The following is a 24,177-nucleotide window of genomic DNA, read 5'->3' as shown; positions in this document are numbered from 1 at the left end:
TGAGTATTTTTGTAGCCCCAAACTTGACTTTTTCTTTTCTTCTCATGCCTGTGAGAGTGCCAAAACTTAGCTGGCATCTCTTCTTCTTATCAGCTTACATCTGTCTGGATTCTCAGTCTTCCCCCAGTGCTTCGTATCACGAAATACTCGGTTTAATACAGAAATGCAGAACACAGGACTTTTATTTACCTCCTTTTTTTCCCCTGGATCTTGGTCCCTCCATTTTGGCTTCACATAAGCTTTCTTATGCCTCTACATAGGGTTTTTTTTTTCTTTTTTCTTTTGTATTTTATCCAGATGTTCTAATTGTTTTGGTAGGCACTACAGCTTGCTAACAAACTATTGTTTCGTAGAAAAAAACTGAGTTCAGTTTTGTTCTTTTTTTCCCTCATTTCACTAATATTTATTGAGCACCTACTATGTGCCATGCTTGTGCTAGGATTTGGGAACATTGCAGTGAAGAAGACTGAACCCACTATCCAGCTTAAGAAATAGATTGTTACAAGTCTCTTAGAAATCCCAAGTGCTCCTCCCTCATCTTATACCTGTCTCCCTCACCAAACAGTAATCATTATCCTGAATTTTATGTTGATCACTGTTGTTCTTTATAGTTTCAAATGTGTATATATCCTAAAGTGTACTTTATAAAGTTCTACATGTTTCTGAGTTTTATAAAACTGAAATCATATTATATGTACTCTCACAATTTGCATTTGCTTCTTGATGTTTTAATTAGATCTATCCATATTTATGTATATAATGCAGTTCATTCATTTTTCTTTTTTTAGTATTACAATTATTAATATATTACATTTTATGTGTTTTTTCAGTAAACACACATTTTGAATGTTTTGCAGTACAATTACTTAGTTGTAAGGGACATTCATCTTCAACTGTGTAAACAATGCCAAATCATTTTCCAATGTGTGTATATTAGATATTTTAATTTTTATTATTTTAACTTTTATATTAAGAACTTATTCATGTAATCTGTATGGAATTAAGAGTAATAATTAAAAATAATGGTAAGATCACTCTGTGTAATATATAAGAAACGGATTCAAGGAATGCAAATTTGAGAAACCATATATGAAGCAGTTATACTAATTCTATTGACTGATTATAGAGGCTTGGATTAGTATTATGACAATAGGGATGAGAAAGGCATTGATTTTACATATAGCTAAAAGGTAGAAGTGATGGAACTTGGAGAGTAAGGAAAAGTAAGTTTCTAATCTGGGCTTCTGTAGTTAGCAAGTACGCAGATAACCTTAACATTTGCACGAAAGTTATAAAATGACACAGAGATCGAATTTATAGTAAGAATAAGTATAGAACAGAGCCCTGGAAACCGCAGTTGGTGGTAAGTCCGGGAAGAGGAAGAATGTCAGCTCGGGGCTGAAAGGGAGTGGCAAAAGAAGTAGGAGGAGAGTTGAATATTTGAGAATGGGAAGTCAAGGAAGGAAGTGTTTCATGAAAGAATAGTCAGAAGTGTCTCATTCTGCAGAAAAGTTAAAAAATTATGACCTGAAAATAGCTAATTGATTTAATGATGTGAACATCACTTGTGAATTTGGCAAGATCAGATCAATGGCGCAAGGGTGGTGAGAGCCAAATTGCTCTGGTTTGATGAGGGAGGTAAGTAAATGGAGATAATGGGCATAGATAAATCCTTCAAGATGTTTGGGTAGTAACTGGAAGTGAATTTAGGGTTGAGAGACAGTTTAATTTTATTATTATGGTTTTTAATATGGCTGAGATTTGTGCACAGTTAATAATGAGGAACATTGCTAGTAAAGAGGAAAAGGTTGAACAAGAAAGGCAACATTCTTGCTAGAGGAAGTCACTGGGAAGATGTATGGCGAGAGTGGACAAATATTGAAATTAATCAGCTTTAAATAGGAGGAGGGACTTGGTTTCCATTTTACTAGGAGCATATGGGTGTAGATTTAGTAGACTTGTTGGTTTGCTCAAAGGCAGTTGAGGGAGTTTCTGCTCATGGCTTTTATTTACATTTAAAAGTATTTTTAATTCATCTTGAATTCAAAGATATTATTCATATTAACTTTATTTTGTTTAGCATTTTTTATTTTAAACAACAATTTATTTTAGCAAAATATTTAAAGAGGGACTACTCAAAAACAAACAAATCAAGCACACATGAAGTTTTTTGTTGTAAATAGGGTAAAGCACATTTATAACAGGTCCAATTTTTCTTTTTGCTTGCGGGTTTTAAGCTGCCTAAGAACCAGACCGTGACTTTGTTCTTTGTTGCCTCAGCAAATAATGCACAACAGGGTTCGGTAAGCAAGAGTTAAATTCTGTCAAGAGTGAAAACAAAGTCCCCAGTGATGTGAACTGTGACTGCAGGGAGCATGGGGTGTCAAAGTTAGAGCATAGATGCATCATAGTGAGTTTGTGATTTAGGGAAGGGGAGTGTTTCATTATCTGAAAGTGTGAACATATAAAGAATTTACGTTCGTCAAGCCTTTGGGCTATTTCTGTAGGAGGGCCTAGAAAATTGGGCTCGCTCACTCAGCGAGATGTAATTCTGACATTTTCCTGAGTCAGTCTCAGCCCCCACAAGGCATCTTGCTGTGTGTCAGTGTGAAGTCTGCAGACTTGTAATGTGTCTGAACCAGATGCTGTGTTGCTATCCCTTAGCCCTGTTTTGTGAGAGCTGGCTCCATCGAACATAAGAACATTTCAAAAATTAATAATAGAAAAGTTTCTTTTTTAATTTTAACGATGTCATAAAATAAAACATCCTCTCTTCTGCCCCCCAACCCTGCCCCAGTTTATCATACTTTTAAAACTGGGTTTTGACAACTGCTGAATAATAGAGATAAGATGTAGTTCTTTTTCTCCCTGGTGAAATACTGCATTATTTGTTATTCATGGGTTCTTGTTTTCCTGGAAGATGGTTTGGTAAAATATGTGAGTGATGTGTACCCTATGATTACCTGGAGGCCTTTTAGATTTCCTATTTGAGTGTTTTCCTTTGGCTTTAATAAACTTGCAAATAGCTGTGGGAAAGAGGCTACTGAATGTTAATATAATTGACCTGTTTTAGTACAAAGTCTCCCCAAACCCACTCCCAGATGAGCAGATTCATTCACTTATTTATTTTTATTTTTATTTATTTATTTTTTCGAGATGGAGTCTCACACTGTCGCCCAGGCTGGAGTGTAGTGACGTGATCTCGGCTCACTGCAACCTCCTTCCTTCTCCCAGGTTCAAGCGATTCTCCTGCCTCAGGCCCCTGAGTAGCTAGGATTACAGGTGCCTGCCACCACACCCGGCTTATTTTTGGTATTTTTAGTAGAGATGGGGTTTCACTATGTTGGCCAGGCTGGTCTCGAATGCCTGACCTCACGATCCACCTGCCTCCATCTCCCAAAGTGCTGGGATTACAGGCGTGAGCCGCCACTCCCGGCCCAGATGAGAAGATTCAACATTTTAAAGTATTTCTTCATAAGTTACAAAGAAGGAGTAAAAAAATATTAAAACTGCTGCCTTTTAAAAAATCTAGGAGCCTCCATTTCTACTTCATCTTGCTAGTGTCAAGCTTTTAATCTTTCTTTATGCCTCTGTGGTGTTGCCATCTGCTTTTTGAATAAGGCTCAGTAATCATTAGAGCAGGAAACTTGCTGGAATTAGATAAGTCTCCGGTCAAAACAAAGGAGAGCTATGCATTTGCCACTAAAGCAAAAAAGAAGTGACAGACAAGACTGCCATAGAAACACCTTTGTTTCCACTGCGCAGACTTACCTGAGGCACAAGGGGGGTTTCGTTTTCAGGAAATTTAGGCAGAGAAGAGGCACTTCACCTGGATGCCCTGAAATGAAGGTTTGTTTCCTAAGATTTGAGTTGAGGAACTCTGCATTGGGAAGAGAGAGATTCATTTGTAAAAACTGTAACAGGTGTGGGACTTAATTGCATTTCTTAAAATATATTTCATATGTACATTTTAAAATTAATAATCTTCCCTTATTTGAAGCTTAATGATCCAGCAAATTGGTCCATCTGGAATACTGCCTGAAACCCAGAAGAATAGAAAAAAAAAAGTTGAAACAATCAAAATAGACTCTAAAGTGACCATGCACTAGCATCTGCTCCTCGTTTATGGAATACTTCTGTGAGCCTATACTTCCTAGGCAGTGACTGATACTCTTTGGAGCCACACCCTTGGGGTTGAATCCTGGCTCAGCCAGTTGCTAGCTGTGTGGTTTTGGGCAAGTTACTTTAGCAGTTTGTTCCTCAAAGTTCTCATCTCTAAAATGGAAATAATAATAGAGTTGCTATAGAATTGAGTTAATACTTGTGCAGCAGTGCCTGGTATGTGGTAAACAGTAAATATTAACTATTTATTATCTTATTTACTCTTACTTTATTATTTATTATCTCATATACCCTGCATGCTTTGCGATCTAGTTTCCAGATATACAGGCAGTTATAACTATGATTTGAAAGGGAGAAAAGACATTTGTAGAGTTAAGTCTATATTTTAGGATTAAAATAGCCTAAATTTTAGGATAAAATTTTGAGGTGCTAGCTCAAAATAAAGAATAAAAAACCATGAAAACTAAGCATAAGAACTCAAAAAGTACAGCACTCTGGGCTTTTTAATGTGTGAGAAAATAGCCATAAACTTTCAATGGCTCCAGAGGGCATTAGTGAATTTCAACACAATTCAGTACCTATTGTTCAGAGTAATGATTCTGACTCATGAAGAAGATGTTAAATTCTGTTCATGGTGTTCAGTTTGGAGAAATCAGAAAGAATTTTACATTTTAGGGAAATTCCAAAACAAAAATCTTAAAAAGGTATTTAAAGATCCATTTCTAGAAGATTTGGAATTACATAAACTTTATTTATTTGAATTTTTTTTTCTGACGCCTCTTTTCAGTCCAAGTTAGTTTTTTTCAGAATTATTTATAAATGTGGTTTTTAGGCACAAGTATTATTTCTGTTAAATGCCAAACAAGTCTTCCCTGTATGCACCTCATCTTAGCTTTCATTTTAGCCATTCCACTTCTCAGTAATATCTCCATACAAATCTTCTTGACTGTCAGGCTGACCAGGTTTTGCTCTGCAATTATGTTTACCAGGAGTTGGCAGTCTGAGGTATGTGAGATGAGATATACATCATGCCAACTGCAATACGACCTTGAATGTTTACATACACATCTTTGAACTAGAAAGATCATTTTGCTCTAAAATCTTTTTTTAAAAATTTAATTGTGGTAAAAATACATAATATAAAAATCTAACTATCTTAACCTATTTAATTGTACAATTTGGTAATGTTATTTATATTCACATTGTGTGTGACAGAGCTCTAAAACTTTTTCATGTTGCAAAATGGAAACTCTACACCCACTGAACAACTCCTCATATTCCCTTGCCCCTAACCCTTGGAAAACACCATTCCACTTTCTATTTCTATGAGTTTATCTACTTCAGGTACAACATATAGGTGGCATCATAGAGTATTTGGCTTTTTGTGAGTGACTTATTTCACCTAGCATAATGTCCTCTATGTTCAACTATGTTGAAGCAGATGATAGAGTTTCCTTCTCTTTTCAATTCTGGATAATATTCCATTATTTTTATGTATCACATTTTGTTTATGCGTGTATTTGTTGATGGGCATTTGGGTTACTTACAACTCTTGGCTATTTTAAATAGTGCCACTATGAATATGGGTATGCAAATATCTCTTCAAATTCCTGCTTTCAGTTATTTTGGATACATACCAAAAAGGGATTGCAAGATCATATAGTAATTCTATTTTTAATTTTTTCAAGAACCTTAATACTGTTTTCCGTAGTGGCTACACCATTTCATATTTTTGCCAACAGTGCACAAGGGTTCCAATTTTTTCCACATCCTCAGAAACATTTATTATTATTATAATTTTTTGATAGTGGCCATACTAATGGAGGTGGGATGATATCTCATTGTGGTTTTGATTTGCATTTCTCTTAAGTATTTAGTGATGTTTAACATCTTTCATTTGTTTATTGGCCATTTGTATATTTTCTTTGCAGAAATTTGCCCATTTAAAATCAGATTGTTTTTCTGTGTCATTGTGCTGCAAGAGTTCTTTATGTGCTCTGGATATTAGCCCTTTATCAGATACACGGTTTGTCACTGTTTTCTCCCATCCTGTAGGCTGACTTTTCATTCTGTTGATTGTATTGCATTCTTTGATGCAAATAAGTTTTTAAATTTGATGTAGTCCTATTTGTCTATTTTTGGTTTTGTTGGTTGTGGATTTGATGTCATATCCAAGAAACCATTCCCAAATCTAATGTCATAAGGCTTTTCCCATTTTTCTTCTAGAGTTTTATAGCTTTAGGTGTTTAAGTCTTAAATCATTTTGATTAAGTTTTGTATTTGGTGTTAGGTAAAGGTCTGACTTTATTCCTTTGCATATGCATATTCCATTTTCCAAATACCACCTGTTGAAGAGAATGTCCTGTTCTCACTGAGTTGTTGAAGATAATTTGAACATTGTATGTAAGGGTTTATTTCTTCGCTGTCTATTCCATTTGTCTATATGTCTGTCTTTATGCCAGTACCACACTGTTTTGATTACTATAGCTTTGTAATGTGTTTTGAAATTAGAAAGTGTGATGCCTCCAACTTCGTTCTTTTTCAAGATTGTTTTGACGATTTGGGGTCCTTGGGATTCCATATAAGTTTAGGAAATTTTTTCGATTTCTGCAAAAAATGTCATTAGGATTTTGATATGGATTGCATTGCATCTGCAGTTTTGCTTTGCTTTGAATAGTATGGATATTTTAACAATATTACATCTTTCAATTCAGTGTTGCAATGAACACTGGATGTCACTGTCACTTATTTATATCTTTTAACATTTCTTTCAGCAGTATTTTACAGTTATCAGTGTATACCTCTTTCATCTTCTTGGTTACTCCTAATCATTTTATTCTTTTTGATATTGTCATTTTATTCTTTTTGATATTATTGTAAATGAGATTGTTTCTAAACTTACTTTTGAATTATTCATTGTTAGTATATAGAAACAACCAATTTTGGCATGTTGATTTTGTATCCTACATGTTTGCTGGATGTATTTATTAGTTCGAGTAATTTTTTTGTGTGTGGAATTTCAGGGTTTTCTACCCTCAAATTATATAAGATCTTGTCATCTGTGAACAAAGATAATTTTACTTTTTAATTTCCTTTTTGTATGCCCTTTAGTTTTTTTTCTTGACTAATTGTCCTGGCAAGGACTTGCAGTACTATGTTTAGTGAAAGTGGAGAGAGAAGGCTTTCACACCTTGTACCTGAGCTTAGAGGAAAAGTTTTCAGTTTTTTACCATTGAGTATGATGTTATCTGTGGTTTTTCATATATGATCTTTAATATGTTGAGGTAATTTCCTGCTATTTCTAGTCTGTTGGGTGTTTTTATCATAAAAGTGTGTTGCACTGTGTCAGATGCTTTCTCTGCATCACTTGAGATGATCGTTTGCTTTTGTCCTTCATTCTGTTGGTGTGTGTAACTACACTGATTTTTGTATGTTGAACTATCCTTGAATTCTAGGAATGAATCCCACTTGTTCGTGGTGTATAATCCTTTTTAATGTCCTGTTTAATTTGGTTTGTAAATATGTGGTTGAGATTTTTGCATCAATATACATCAGAAATATTTGTCTTTTGTTTTCTTTTCCAACAGTATACTTATCTGGCTTTGGTATAGTGTAGTGCAGACATCATAAAATGAGTTTGGAAGTGTTCCTTTCTCTTCAATTTTTTTTTTTTTTTTTTTTTTTTTTTTTTTTTTTTTTTTTTTTTTGAGACAGGGTTTTGCTCTGTCACCCAGGCTGGAGTGCAGTCACGTGATCTTGGCTCACTGCAGCCTCCGCCTCCTGGGTTCAAGTGATTCTTGTGCCTCAGCCCCCTGAGTAGCTGGGACTACAGGCACATGCCACCATGCCTGGCTAATTTTTGTATTTTTAGCAGAGACAGGGTTTCACCATGTTGGCCAGGATGGTCTCAATCTCCTGACCTCATGATCCACCTGCCTCAGCCTCCCAAAGTGCTGGGATTACAGGTGTGAGCCACCGTGGCTGGGCTTCTCTTCAATTTTTTGCAAGAGTTTAAGGAAGATTGTTAATTCTTTTACACATGTTTAGTAGAATTCTCCAGTGAAGACATCTGGTTATCGGCAATTTTTTATTGGGAAGTTTTTGATTACTGAATTTAATCTCCTTACTAGGTATATATCTGTTTTTTATTATTTACAATTCAATCTTGATAGTGTGTATGTTTCTAGAAATTTATCCACTTCACTGTAAACTCTTGACCACCATATCTTGTGTGATTGGATCTGGTCTGCTCCTGGGAACCTGGATTTGATTGTGAGTTCTTAAGAGCTGTCTTTTGTAAATCTCTGCTGGTGGCTTGTTAAGGTTCATCAAAGTAGGCTTCCAGTATTGTAAGCAGCTTCCTCATTCAGAGGCACAATAATGATGGCAATGGTGGGCCATCCAGAGCAGCTGCTGTCATTATGCCAGCTGCAGTGGTGAGGTGAGAGCGGTGGCAGCAGGAGCGGTTGTGGGAGCAGCAGTGGCGGCAGTGGGTCCTCTGTGCCCTGAGTCCCTGAGGCAGTCAACTGCACCACCCCCCACCTTGCATGGCCAGGCAGAACCTGTTCCCAGGCCCAGAGCCTCTGCTGTGGCCTCAACCTTGCTCCCTGCCATGTCCCATGGGCCCATAAGCACCAGGCCAAAGGTGCAGCCAGGACTCACAGGGCTGGCCCCAGGAACATGGGAGTCATTTGTGTGGGGTTGGCCAGGTCCATTGTACCACCTGCATCTCACCCATTGCCCTGGGGGCCATCGCAATGAGGCCAGGCTAGGTCACCTGCTGGTGGGGGAGCAGCATGGTCAGGCATGAAGGGCGGGCAGAGGCAGAGCTGGGTCCAGGGCAGTGCTGTGCTCCATAAAGCCAGTGGGAGCTGGGAGCAGGCAAGAGTCCTGCACTCCCACGTGTGGCTGCAGCTGCCCAAGTTGTGGCTGCAGACCCAGGCATTTTGCACTCTTGGGGGGCCTGGGAAGGCCCCCTCCCTTGCCCACACAGGCCTGGAGGTATCTGCTCCCGTTGCCTGGCCTCTCCTTGCTTTCAGTGCCCACTCCAATCACAGAGCAAAATTGAGGCTGAGCCCAGGTGCTGTTGCAACCTGACAGGGTGTGTGCATGCTCAGGGCAGTGCTGACAGGCCAGCCCCCTGCCACCTTGGCCCCCTCTAGACTTTGGGCACCAATGAGCATGGGAGGGAGGCCCAGTGGGTTCTGAGGGCAGCTTGGCACTGGCCTTCAGGCATCCCTTGGCACAAACAGCCTGGGTGCCATGAATGGTGGCAGGCATCAGACAAGATCCTGGGAAGAAGAGGGGAGGGTCCCCAGTGAAGCCCCCCCTTCAGACAGGGGAGGTGATGCCTTTTCCAGACCTGTCCATGGCCACTCATGGACCAATGGACATGTACTTCCTCCCCGCTGAGGCCCATAAAAGCCCTGGACTTAGCCAGACTCAAGGAGATAATGGGACAACCAACTGCAGAGAGGAGCTGCCCACCCCAGGGTCTCCTCTTTGCTGAGGGTTGAGGAGATGATGGGACATCCAGTTGCAGAAAGAAATTAACCTCTCTGCTGAGAGCTCACCAATCATCAGGATGACCTGCCTCACAGAGAGGAGCTACCCTCTCTGCTGAGAGCTGAACACTCGTTGGAACACTCTGGCTACAGAGAGGAGTTCCCCACTGCAAGTCTCCTCTGAGCTGTTCTATTGCTCAATAAAGCTCCTCTTTATCTTGTTGACCCTCCACTTGTGTGTGTACTTCATTCTTCCTGGATGGAGTACAAGAACTAGGGACCCACTGAATGGTGGGGCTAAAAAAGCTGTAACACAAACAGGGCTGAAACACGCCCCTTGCATACCATATTGTGGGTGACAAGAAGAAAAGAATAGAGAAGGAAAGAAGAGCTGTGGCCCTTTGGGGAGCCCAGACCTGGAAGCTCCATGAGCCAGGGCTGTGACACCGTTTTTAGGTCTCCGTGGTTCCTGGCATCCCCAAGCTTCTGGGCACCACACCACGTTTCTTGGTGTTAGCTGTTGATATGGTTTGGCTGTATTCCCACCCAAGTCTCATCTTGAGTTTTAGCTCCCATAATCCCCATGTGTTGTTGGAGGGACATGGTGGGAGGTAATTGAATCATGGGGGCAGGTTTTTTCCATGCTGTTCTCATGGTAGTGAATAAGTCTCATGAGATTTTTTGGTTTTATAAAGGGCAGTTCCTCTTCACATGCTCTCTTGCCTGCCACCATGTAAGACATGCTTCTGCTCCTCTTTTGCCCTCCATCATATTTATGAGGCTTCCCCATCCATGTGGAACTGTGAGTCTTTTAAATCTCTTTCCTCTGTAAGTCTTGGGTATATCCTTATAGCAGCTTGAGAACAGACTAATACAGTAAATTGGTACTGGTAGACTGGGGTACTGCTATTAAGATACCCTAAAATGTGGAATTTACTTTAGAACTGGGTAACAGATAGAGGTTGGAACAGTTTGGAGGGCTTAGAAGAAGACAGGAGGCTCTGGGAAAGTGTAGAGCTTCCTAGAGACTTGTTGAATGGTTTTGACCAAAATGCTGATAGTGATATAGACAATGAAGTCCAGACTGAGCTGTTCCAGATAGAGATGAGGAACTTGTTGGGAACTGGAGCAAGGGTGATTCTTACTATGTTTTAGCAAAGAGACTGGTGGCATTTTGCCCCTGCCCTAGAGATCTGTGGAAGTTTTTACTTGAGAGAGAGGATTTAGGGTATCCAGCAGAAGAAATTTCTAAGCAGCAAGGTGATCAAGATGTGATTTGGGTGCTTTTGAGAGCATTTAGTTTTATTCATTCACAAAGATATGATTTGTAATTGGAACTTATATTTAAAAGAGAAGCAGAGCATAAAATTTTGGAAAATTTGCAGCCTGGCAATGCAGTAAAAAAGAAAAACCCATTTTCTGAGGAGAAATTCTAGCTGGCTGCAGAAATTTACATAAGTAACAAGGAAATGCAGAAATTTGCATAATCACCCAGACAATAGTGAAAAATGCCTCTAGGGCATGTGAGAGGTCTTCATGGCAGTCCCTCCCATCACAGGCCTGGAGGCCCAGGAGGAGAAAATGGTTTCATGGGCTAGCTCCAGGGCTCCCCTGCTTTGTGCAGTCTTAGGACTTGGTGCGCTGTGTCTCAGCTGTGGCTAAAAGGGGCCAAGGTACAGCTCAGACCATTGCTTCAGAGGGTCAAGCCCCAAACCTTGGTGGATTCCATGTGTTGTTGTGCCAGTGGGTGCACAGAAGTCAAGAATTAAGTTTTGGGAACCTCTGCCTAGATTTCAGAGGATGCATAGAAACACCTGGATGTCCAGGCAGAGGTGTGCTGCAGGGGTGGCTCCCTCATGAAGAACCTCTTCTAGGGCAGTGCAGAAGAAAAATGTGTGGTGGGAGCCCCAGCACAGAGTCCCCACTGGGGCACTGCCTAGTGGAGCTGTGAGAAGAGGACCACCATCCTCCAGATCTCAGAATGGTAGATCCACCAACAGCTACCACTGTGTGCCTGGAAAAGCCACAGACACTCAACACTAGCCCATGAAAGCAGCCAGGAGGTGGACTTTACCCTGCAAAGCCATAGAGGCAGAGCTGCCCAAGACCATGGGAACCCACTTCTTGCATCAGCATGACCTGGTTATGAGGCATGCAGTTAAAGGAGATCATTTTGGAGCTTTAAGATTTGACTGTCCTGCTGGATTTCAGACTTTCATGAGGCCCGCAGCCCCTTTGTGTTGGCCAATTTATCCTATTTGGAATGGGTGTATTTACCCAATGCCTGTACCCCCATTGTATCCAGGAAGTAACTGACTTGTTTTTGATCTTATAGGTTCATAGGCGGAGGGGGCTTGCCTTGTCCCAAATTAGACATTGGACTGTGGACTTTTGAGTTAATGCTGAAATGAATTAAGACTTTGAGGAACAGTTGGGAAGGCATGATTTGCTTTGAAATGTGAGGACATGAGATTTGGGAGGGGCTGGGGTGGACTGATATGGTTTGGCTGTGTCCCCACCCAAATCTCATCTTGAATTGTAGTTATCATAATCCCCATATATCATGGGAGGGAACTGGTAGGAAGTAATTGAATCATGGGGGTGAGTTTTTCCCATGCTGTTGTCTTGAAAGTGAATAAGTCTCACGAGATCTGATGGTTTTATAAAGGGCAGTTCCCCTGCACACGTTATCCTGCCTGCTGCTATGTGAGATGTGCCTTTGCTTCTCTTTTGCCTTCCGCCATGATTGTGAGGCCTCCCCAGCCATGTGGAACTGTGAGTCAATTACGACTCTTTCCTTTATAAATTACCTAGTCTTGGGTATGTTCTTATAACAGCATGAGAGTGGACTAATACAGCCATCAAAGCTGCTTATGGTACACCTGGTTCAGCTGCAGCCTCGCAGGGAGCCAGTGCCCTTGCCAGTGCCTAGAGCTGTCCTCCCTTCTGCAGCTGGTGTGCCTTGCTGCACACAGTGTGTGGACCCCACACTCACTCACACACCCCCACTGCTCCACACCTGGCTCGCCCTTGGCAGGTGTGGGATCCAGGCTGGTAGCAGGAGCCAAGGACAGCCTTCCAGGCTGAGTGGGCATAATGTGCCTAGCAGGCCAGAGCAAAACTCAGGCCGAGGTGCCACTAGCCACAGAGGTTTCTGACTGGCAAAATGACACTCCAAGGATCCCATAACAATAACTTTTAATTTTCATATTTTTATCAATTTTTATCAAAGGCTACTCATGCAGCAGCTACCCTCATGGAGGAAAAAGAAGTGCTACTTAATAAGCAGCCCCTCAGCCCAAACCCAAACCAAACGTTAGTTGAGAATCACTATATTTACAGTTTTTTTAAAAAAATTAGGTTAACTAAACTAATTTCCTAATCTTAAAAATGTATAATTTTGTTTAGGAGGTAATAGGGATGAAGTAGCAAGGGAATCATGGTGGTGGGTACAGCATGAAAATATGCCTTGCAAGTTTATTGAAAATTTACAATTCTTCATAAAAAAAATAAGCCAAGACCACTTGTATACTTCAAGGCAAAAGTATGAAAACAGTAGCACATTTGTTTCCGTGCAGGCCCTGCTGTCTTGGAGGTGTAGTCAGTACAGCAGGATGATCTGCTTTTATTGATTTTAATTGACAAAGTTTTTTTTCTTTCCTTTGAGATCATAAAATTATTTATTAATAGAACAACAAGTTTGAGGTAGCTAATAATTCATGTTTCTGTGTTTTATGTAATAAAATCAAGAGGCATTTCTTTCAAGTTCAAGGAATATTTTATTTGGCAAGAGGTACCAGATCTAATCAATTCAATTTTTTAAACATTCATTTTTTTTATGTTGGCTGTAGAGTTAGTTTATAGCAGGGAGATACCTTAATTACATAAACTTTCAGATCTTCCATAAGAATTTAAAATTCTCAACTGAGTCACTGTTGCAGTGCTGAGTCATATCATCATGAAATCAGTGATGTTCTATGTTCTAATGAATAGCATTAACCTCTGAATTTCAGCAAGGTAAACTATTTCAAGAATTCTAATGTAGTCTTAGTATCTAAGACTTAGTTTACCTGGTTTACCTTAGTTTACAAATCCTTGCTGGATGAATATTTAGTAAATGTAGCTTACAACAAACTCCACATGCTATATTCATAGTATCATGATGTCGTAAAGGAAGTGGTGATATCCCATTGAATTGCTCTTCTCAGGATCCTTCGATTCTTTCTTTCTGCCTAACATTTTAGCTCTGAAGTGTCCTGAGTCTCACCACTTGGACCTATTTCCTTGATAGTATGTTTAGAGGTTCTAGCAGGGGAACACAGCTGCTTGTGTATCCTTGAGTGAAGAATGGTTCTTCTCTATTTGGGAAGGTCATCCTCTTGGACCTAGCAAGTAGCTTCAGGAAGGACACACATGGTGTAGTGAGGAAGGAAAAAGATACCTGCCAAGTCAGCCAAATTAGCTGAATCAATCCTGGCAATCAATGAGGTAGCAGATGTTGCAGCCAGATTACTCTCATATTTTTGGATCTGTTTCCTTCACTGACTGAAGGCACTGCTTAGTGATTTAGTCTTATCTAATCTCATGGATTTATCTATGATGTTTATGCAAATGATTCACAAATTATACAGCCCAGACATCTCTTCTAAACTTCATACTAGTTTATCAAACTACCTATCTGAGATGTAGATCTAAATTTTTGAATAATCACTTCACCGTGAACATTTCCAAAACTGAACTTCTGATCTTTTCCCTAAATCTAAAGCCTTTCTCAGATCAGTTGAATGACAACTCCATACTTAAGTTTGCTCAGGCCAAAACCGCTGGAGTCATCCTTTATTTTTCTCTTCCTCTTATACCCTGTATTTAACCGATTAGGCCATCATGGTGCCTCCACCTTTTTCAGACTATGTCTGTGTCTGGTGGAATAGTTATTCTCATTAATTAAAGACAGTAAGGCTCAGAGACGTTAAGAGAACAGCCCAAATCCACATGGTTGGGAAGTGATGAAGTCAGATTTCAAATTTATCTTTTCTGACTGACCACAACTAATGTGCTCTTTCCATAATACTAGTGCTTCTCCTAAATACGTTATAATTACTTTTTTATTTACATAGTTTAGAAATATGATTTGACCTATTGTATAACTGGAGCTTTATGAACAGTACATGTTATTTTGATTAGGTTCTATAGGCATTCTCTATGCATGCTGCGGTTATTTCCTAAATACTTGCTAACTCAGTTGAATTGACTGGTACTCTTTTGCTATTTTATTTTGCTCTGGGTTAGGAAATGTGTTTTCAATTGCAACATATAAATTGGATATGTGTGTGTTAGATGGAAAAGAAGAGGGTATTAATGAAATTAAAATATTCAAGAAGGTCCTTTAGAAAGCTCTTTTTCAGAGATTTCTTGCTACGTCTCTGACTTTAGAATATGTATTAGCTTTTTTTTTATCTTACATACAAATACTTATCTAATTGCTGGAGTTTTTGTGATATGTAATATTGATGTTAATGCTAATCATTTCAGCTTAGATTATGGAATTATTTAAATTATTTAAAATTTTATCTCAAGGGCCTCTGAAAAGAGGGACATCTTATAATTCTTAAATTCACTAGATTCTAAGTTCCTTTAATAGACTATAGTGGTAAAAAGGCAATGTGTTGGAATCATGGTAGAGCAATATCATGAAAGCAATTTCAGTGTTGGTTAGATTATTTAAATGCTCCAGTTTTACTGATGTAGTTTTTGCAGTTTAGTAGAAGTTATTCCTTGCTATGTAATTAAATGTAGCAGAAATGAAGTACGTTAAGCTAAATTTTGCTTGGTTAAAATTATATCTTTTGCTTGCTAGGTTATATCCTTCACCCTTAAAAGAAGTCGAGATTAAATTTTTGGGAGATGTCTATTGTTTATGATTGCAACATATTTTGAAAGCTGTTTTTCTTCTTTATATGTATATGTAAAACATTTATCTATTAAACAGATTTTAGGTAAACAGCCCTGGAATAATTAATTCATCTTTATTTTTGTCTTCTAAATTTGCATTTTTAAATTTACTTGTTTTATTATTTTATCAATTTGTGTTATTTTGATTGATTCCAGGATAAAATTTGATGACTATTTAATTCATAAAAGCAATTTTCACATCTTAAATTTTATTTATCTGTTTACCTACCTACCTGCCTATCTACCCACCTACATACCTTTGCTTTGATGGAAACATTCAGTATGGAATCACTTTTGAAATACTCTTATAGGCTTTGGAACAATTTCTTAAAGCAGTAAGATGATATGCGAGGCATTAAAAAGAAAAACTATGTCTAGTAATTAACTCATTCCATTGCCACAGGAAGTAAAGATGTATGCAACTGCAGCTGTAATGGCATAAATTTAGAAAGGAAACTTAATTTACTACTTCTAAAAAAAACTTGTTGCCACAACAAAACTTAAAAAGTTCAAAAAAGAGCTATTTTACTTCTGGAAAATGTGTTAGTTTTCTGTTACCATTTGCAATGCTGGATATCTGCGAGCCTTTATACCATGAGATAAGCCATGATCAACTCTGTTGCTGTCTTTTCTTCTTCATAGTGTATGCCAATTAAAGGCCTAGGATTCGTTCTTGGAGCCTATGAATGCATTTGCAAAGCAGGATTCTATCATCCTGGAGTCTTACCAGTGAACAACTTTCGGAGTAAGTGCCCTTTGTTTCTGTGTGTATATATATATGTATATACATCATATATACTATTATTATGAAGATTTTCTTTTATCCTTGTTGGAGTTATATGGTTGACTAATCATTGGCTTGGCATTCTTTCATCACTTAAGGAGTTTTAGTTTTAATTTGTCATCTACAATGCTCTGGAGAACCACTAAAATACACCTAAAATATTCTTAGGTATATATTAGTTTTTAATACATTTTAAAAGTGTGAAAATATTGTAGCTATCTGTAAGACCAATGGGGATTTAGTTATTGAAAGATGCTGATACAGAAAGTTCCTAAAACTAATTTTGTCATTTTGTTTATTTTAGTTATCAATGCGTTTATATGTTTTTAATGCTGCTTAAAAAGTTACCATAAAGTCAGCAGCTTAAAGCAGCACAAATTCGTTATCATACACTTTCCATTGGTTAGGTTCCTAGTTCTGGGTTAGCTGGGTCCTAAGCTCGAGGTTTCACCACTCTAAAATCAAGATGTTGGCTGGGTATAGTGGCTCACGCTTGTAATCCCAGCAATTTGGGAGGCTGAGGTGGGAGGATCACTTGAGCTCAGGAGTTCAAAACCAGCCTGGACAACATAGTGAGACCTTGTCTCAGTAATAATAATAATAATAATAATACAATGCAGAGATCATCATCAAAAAAATACAAGTCTACTTGCTGTTATTTGCATTATCTGACCTCTATAAACAATCATGACCAGAGCCATGTCTTCATAAATTTAATAATAAAATATTACATGTAGAAATGTATAGTTTTAAAAAATAAAAATAAAATCAAATAAAAGTCTCACTTGGGTGTGATCTTCTCAGAGGCTTAGGGTCCTCTTCAAAGCTCCTTAGGATTGTTGGAAGAATTCAGTTCCTTGCATTTGTAGGCCTGAGGCCCTTATTTTCTGGCTGGATGTCAGCCTGGGGTCACTCTTAGTTCCTAAAAGTTCCCTCAAGGCCTAGCTACGTCACCCTCTCACAACATGGCTGATTTCTTTTTCAAGGCTACCAGGAGAATCTCCCTAGCCTGCTAAGACAGAGTCTTAAATGACAGAGTGTAATCATGGGAGTGACTCTCCCATCACTTCAGCATATAACGTAGCCCAACCAAAAGAGAGAATATCCCATCATATTTACGGATGCACCCACGTTCAAACGGAAGTGATTATACAGGGCTTCTATTCCAGCATTGAAACTTGGTCATCTGGTTATTTTATTCGTACTCCAGAAAATGTCAGTGTTACAATTCGAGTATTGAGGAGTATTCTTTCTCTGGAGAATAAACTCTTGCCACCTCACCTTATAGCTATTGGGTATAATACCTAAGAAGAAAGACTGTAGTGGTAACAGGGGTGGTTTCATGGAAAGTTAGGGTTTGGGAGTTGCTAAAACTAGAGTATAAGTCTCTTTTAAATAGTTACCCATAAATCTTTTCCAGCCCTATTATCTGTGTAGGAATTTTGATTTCTCTGAGGCATAGTTCAAAGGGTTCATTGAGATTGAGACCTGAATGTCTTCCTCTGGGAATTTTGGTAGACATTTATAGATTTATATATAGTTCTTTTTCTCTTTCTTAGAAGGCACTATTCTTGGTCTTGAGACTGTTTACATTTAACTTGTGGGTTCTGGAGGTGAGAAACATTTTGCTGTCTCCTCCACCATATATTTCAGAGTTTAGTCCTTGTTCTGAGTGAGTTGTTGTAGGCAGAATTCTAAGGTGGCATCCCAGGTTCTGCTTCCACATCCTCTTAAGTGTGGGTGTGATCTATAAATTTGCTGGGATAGTCACTCCCCTGCTTAGGTTATGTTATTTAGCAATATAAGAGAGTGAGGATATAGTCACTTTTGTGATTATATTATTTTATCTAAGACTCCATCATAGCACACTGGAAGGAGAGAGAGAACCTTCCACTGGCTTTGAAGAAGTAAGCTACCTTGTTGGGAGAGAGCCATGTAGTTGGGGCTTGAGAGCAGCCTCTAAGAACTGAGAGAAAACCCCACTAATAGCCCATGAGAAAACAGGGACTTCCAGTACTACAATTGCAGGGAAGTAACTTCTTCCAACAGCCTGAATACTCTCAGAAGAGGACCATGAGCTCCAGATGAGAATGCAGGCTAGCCAAAACCTTGATTTCAGTCTGGTGAGGCCCTAAACAGAGAACCAGTTACACCATGCCAAGACCTCTATTCAATAGAAACAGGGAAATAATAAACAGACATCTTAAGCCCCTAAACTTTTGATCATTTGTAATGCAGCAATTGCAAATATACAATAGCAATCCTGGTAATATATTTTAAGGATGATTATGCTTTTTGCTGTGTGTGTGCCAGACCATAGCGACACCGGAGCTACTGTGGCATTTTTCACGTTTATGGTCCAGACATAACATATGATTCAACACTGAAGGATTAAGGGAAAAGGTTTTAGCTTATGTTCTGTGAAGGTATTTTGTATCTGGTTTACCCACATTTGTTCTCAGCTCCCACTATGTGACTGAAATAAAACATCTAAATATTGTAGAATCAGAGAATGACTATGCCATTTGCTTATAACACTACCAGGAGAAACTGGTTAACCTTTAACAACTTATCTTTATTTAATTTGCACACTCCTACTTTCTTCCTTATTTTAAAAGCCAGTGTTTTCTTACTGGACCTACACTCTGAGAAAAGGCTGCTTCTCTGCTTAAGTCTAACTCCCATGTTATACACATTGCAGCCATGAAAGAGAGGCCACTCTTTTCAGGAAGATGATCTATAATTGAATTTAGCTTTGATTCAGCTTTGACCTCAGCACATACTCAGCCAGGACCAACCTTCCTCAGTGACAGAGCAGAACAGTCACTGCATGTTGTAATTTGAGGCCAGTAAAGCAGGGGTCCCCAACCCTTGGGCAGCAGACTGATGCCAGTTAATGGCCTGTGAGGAACCAGGCCGCACAGCAGAAGATGAGCAGTGGATGAGTGTATTAGTCCATCCTCATGCTGCTATGAAGAAATATTCAAGACTGGGTAATTCATAAAGAAAAGAGATTTAATTGACTCACAGTTTCACATGGCTAGAGAGGCTTCAGGAAACTTACAATTGTGGTGGAAGGCACCTCTTCACAGGGTGGCAGGAGAGAGAATGAGTGTCAAGCGAAGGGGGAAGGCCCTTATAAAACCATCAGATGTCATGAGAACTCACTTACTATCATGAGAATATCATAGGGGAAACTGCTCTCATGATTTAATTATCTTCACTTGTTCCTGCCCTTGACACTTGGGGGATTATTACAATTCAAGCTGAGATTTGGGTGGGGACACAGAGCCAAACCATATCAGTGAGATAGTATTAACACCCAAACTCTGCCTCCTATCAGATAAGTGGTGGCATTAGATTCTTATAGAAGTGCAAACCCTAATGTGAACCGCACATGTGAGGGATCTAGGTTGCACGCTCCTCATGAGAATCTAATGCCTGATGATCTGAGGTGGAGCAGTTTCATCCCCAAACTGTTATCCCGCATGCCCTCCACCTCAGTCCGTGGAAAAATTGTCTTCCATGAAACCAGTCTCTGGTGCCAAAAAGGTTGGGGACCACTGCAGTAAAGTACTCTTTGACCAAAAATATCTTTCCTGATGGCCTTGTCAAGTTGCATGAAAATCCAACATTAATCACTTCTTGTCCTAAAGAAAGTACAACAACCTGACTAGGAACATGAGCTGTGTAACTCACCAGGGTCATTATCCAAGAACTACTCAATATTTTTTAATTTTGGGCTTATATGAGAATATATTGCATGTTTCCGTGTTTTAATTTATTAGGTCTCTTCATCATAGTATCCAGGCAAGTTATAGGGAATGTTATTTTTATACTTTCTTGATGAGGTATCTGTGAGATAAGGAATGACCACATGTAGCCCTTGGGCCAAAGGTAAGAAAGGCATTAGGGACCCAACATGTGAGCTAACGTGGAAAACTGCTAGCACAGTACATGGCATATATAATAAGTGGTCAATACACAGTTAAATAATTGAATACACATACACGCACATATAAAAACAAAACATTAATCATGCATGTAAAGAGATAGCTCCTAAGCACCACTGGTCATTAGCACCTTATCTCAAATATTTTATTATATTAGGATAACCAGTGACTTTAGCTAGGACCTTTGGAGAATGAATTCTACAATAGGAGGAAATTAGTTGCCTAATGGGGAGAAACAGAAAGGATATACAGCAAAGATAAAATTTACTTAATTTTAATTGTAAATATAGAAAAAGACCCCAAATTCCTAAATCTCTTATAGTCTTGTGTCCCCTTTGGAGAGAGGAGCTAAGATGTGGTGCTGATCTCTTAGAGAAAATATAAATATGACTTAAAAATTCTGTTAAAATGTGAAGTGATTTAAAGATCTTTTTTAGACCTAGGTCCACAGTAAACAAATGGCTTGTGAAGACCAACAGAATGTATTCAAATAACATGATTTGAAATTGTGCTGGCAGCCCAGAGACCTTGTTCCTGGCATCTCTCTTGAAATTGGTAATCATATGTGAGTTAGCAGGATCTGACATCTGGATAGTAGCAGGATTTCAGAATAACCAAGTACTGATGTTTTGCTGTCTTTTCAAATCCAGGTTGTTCCCTTCCAGGTTGATGAAACACAAGCTTGTGACTATCTCATCTTCCTCAAATTCGTCTATCTTAGTATGGATTCTGCCTTCAGTGAAACTGCTTTTATCTTTTGTCTGGATATAGTACCAGTCTTTCAGTCTTATTTCATTGGCCTTTTGGGTTGACTTCAGCCTGTGTACATTTCCAAATCCAAATTTACAAGTGACCCATATCCAAAAATGACAATCTCTACTTGCCTAACTCCAGTGCTATTGATATGAGAAGATGCGATGGGAGGAAAAAGACAACAAAGTAATTAGAGACATAAAGAGTATGCAGTTCTAGAAGGGAAGCTCTTTGAAAGCAGTACAGTTTAGGGATTCTGGCTGAGCTCTATAGCAAATGTTAAGCAAGGCTGACTTGTCTGGGATGAGTCTTAGTTTTCTTGCCTTGCTTGAGTCTTACACTCTCTTCCTACTCTGTTTCGTGGCTGGGGAGTCGGGACATTTGCTTTCTGTAGACTAAGCTCAGTGTCAGTCTCTGGTATCTATTCCAAACTTAGAATAGATTAAAAGAGCTTGAGCACCACCGTCTCATAAACAGCATCGTCACTTTCACCACTGGTCTGACTTCAACCTTGTAGTCTCGTTCTGAAGGCTTTTACTGTGTTATAGGAACCTAGTCCTAATCGGTTTTACTCTAGTTGTAGAAGAAAGATTCTCCATCCAATTGCTGGTCTTATGTTTTTGCCTCAGTCATTTGCTCAATTTTCATATATTTTTCATTAGTCTTATTTGTAGGGACTAATGAAAAATGGGAATTGAACATATTTCCAGATCTCAGATTCTTTCAGTTCACTTGTCCTAAAAATGGGCTGTGGACTGAGATATAATACCTCAGTCCTCCAAAAATCTTCCTTTTCCTCCACCAGCTGAAATACTACTTTATTAGACTTTTCCCCTTGTTTAATATAATTTTATATATTTGCATTATTTTACTTTACTAGACTGCTAATTAGAGACTTATTTATATTAACAATCATCTTTCCCCAAATATTAAAGAAAGACCTCTGGCAGGGAAATTTGACTATTAATTAGCTCACTGTGGTAGGAAGAATGTCTGTACCTTCATTGACCAACATAATAGTGACAATTTTCTTTGCACGGTAGAATTATTTGTAATTTTTGTTTTCTTTTTGCTTCCATGTTTTCTTTTTTCCGTAAGTAAAAATACATTTCTTACACAAAATCATAACATTTTAAAAATAAAATATAGCATTCAGAACATATTCCTACCTGACTTTTAGCAAATTTAGAAACTTTGATAAGATACAAGGTATTTACATTGCCTCTAAGTATCTCTCCACAAATTACTATTTACAAAGAAAAAAGTAACCTACCATAAACAGACTTGTGGCATACCACCTTCCCAAGTAATTAATCAAAGTAGCATCATCAATTATTGGGACAAACTGACTCCTTGTGCCTCCTGGTATGTTACATTGAGGACACAGCATTATTTTTATGGTGTTCCTGCCAAAAGTTAATAATCTGAATCTAATCATCAGGAAATATCAGGCACATCAAAACTGAGGGACATTCTACACAATAATAGGTCTGTGCTTTCCAAAAATCTCAAAGTTGAAAAGAACAAAGAAACGCTGAGAAACTGTTTCAAATCAGAGGCTAAGAAACATGGCAAGTAAATTCAATACATGATCCTAGATTTCACCCTAAATGGAAAAAAGTAGCTGCAAAGGGCATTATTCTGGCAATTGACGAAATTTGAATATGGGCTATGTATTAGATGATAATATTATATAAGTATTAAATTTCCAACTTTGATAATTGTAATGTGGTTTTGTGTGAGGATGCCCTTTTCATAGGACAAGCTAGGTGAAGTGTCTATGGGTAAAGGGATATAGAATCTCTATCCTATACTCACATAGTTCAGGAAGAATAGTATACGTTTAAATTTATAAACATCTACCAAGACAATATGAATGATAAAGTAAATACAGCAGAATGTAAATAATTGATGAATCTGGGTAAATAATATATTGGATTTATTTCTACTATTCTTGTAGATTTTCTGTAAAATTTAAATTATCTCACAGTTAAAAGTTACAAAATCTAACTTTCAGAATATCTGTTTAAATTCAAAGGACTTAAATATTTCAATAATTGTAGCTTTGGTGGGTTAATTAGATATTTGTGATTTGGAGCAAAAATTCACCTACCAAAGTGAATTTATTGCTATCAAAAGAGACATGGCTTGAAATTATTTTAATATAAAAATATTATATACTCATTCAGTAAACTTTGGAATGTATACAAAAGTAGAATTTTAAAGACCATTCAAAGTTTATTTTTCATTTAATTCTTTTCAGTTTATAGCTTGTACACAAATGTCTGTATATATCATCTTTCTAAAAATTTGGAATTATATTTATTTAAAATATCATACATAGTTTTCTTGAACATAATTTTAATAGTTACATAGAATTACACTGAATAAATGCACTGTGGTTTGCTTAACCCTTCTAAGGTTTATACTTTTACTAGTTTCTATAAATGTAAGACTGTATTTATACAAAAATATCTAGAAGTTTTATGTCTTTTTTCTTGTCAACGAAATAAAATTAAGGCAAGCAAATAAGTTAACATACTGTTCACAAATTGTCACAATTTATTTTGGCAGGCTTATGATTACAGGTGAACCTTTTAGATTCCTCAGATGGCCTGTAAATGCTACTGTAACCTTCTCCCAATGTCCTTCTCTATATTTTTTTCTCAAGGAAACACTCATATAGGAAACTAAAGAGCTGCTACTGCCAAAGCTATATAGCTTTATACATTTGCCATTTGTCTTCAGGAAGTATTTGTTTTATCTGAAAGTTCTAAGTCTCATCTTCAAGGGTTTTTAGATTTCAGCAAGGCAGATTGGCATTCTGTGCATGGAGGATGTGTTTCCAGTTGCTCAGAACTGAGATTTCCAAATCAAATTTTGATACAACATGGTTTCTAAACAGATTTGCCCATAGGTGTCAAAGTGAGCTGTGCTAACTCATATTCTTAATGTGTTTTTCTAGTTTGTTTCCAGCACCTTGAAAAATACTACTTTAATTAAATTTCTTCAGCATACATGGTTTGAGAGCATGAACAATGAAGTAGTCAGTTGAATATCATTTTCAACTAAGCATCTGTATTATAGATCAGTTAATTTATTATTTTGA

The 24,177-nt window shown here is 38.0% G+C and overlaps 1 protein-coding gene across 1 annotated transcript in view; it reads left to right on the top strand.

The window, feature by feature from the left end:
* The window catches only part of GPR158 (G protein-coupled receptor 158), a 411,815-nt gene that overhangs the window by 184,945 nt on the left and 202,693 nt on the right, over window positions 1-24,177 (top strand). The window contains exon 3 of the mRNA XM_003269372.4: window positions 16,221-16,323. Within this exon, the coding sequence (XP_003269420.2) occupies window positions 16,221-16,323 (103 nt within the window). The remainder of the gene's footprint in view (window positions 1-16,220; window positions 16,324-24,177) is intronic.

This window comes from Nomascus leucogenys, chromosome 18 (assembly GCF_006542625.1).
Source record: "Nomascus leucogenys isolate Asia chromosome 18, Asia_NLE_v1, whole genome shotgun sequence".
NCBI classification, from domain to species: Eukaryota; Metazoa; Chordata; class Mammalia; order Primates; family Hylobatidae; genus Nomascus; species Nomascus leucogenys.
Note: the sequence above shows the minus strand (reverse complement) of the source record. Positions and strands in the feature narration are given on the sequence as shown.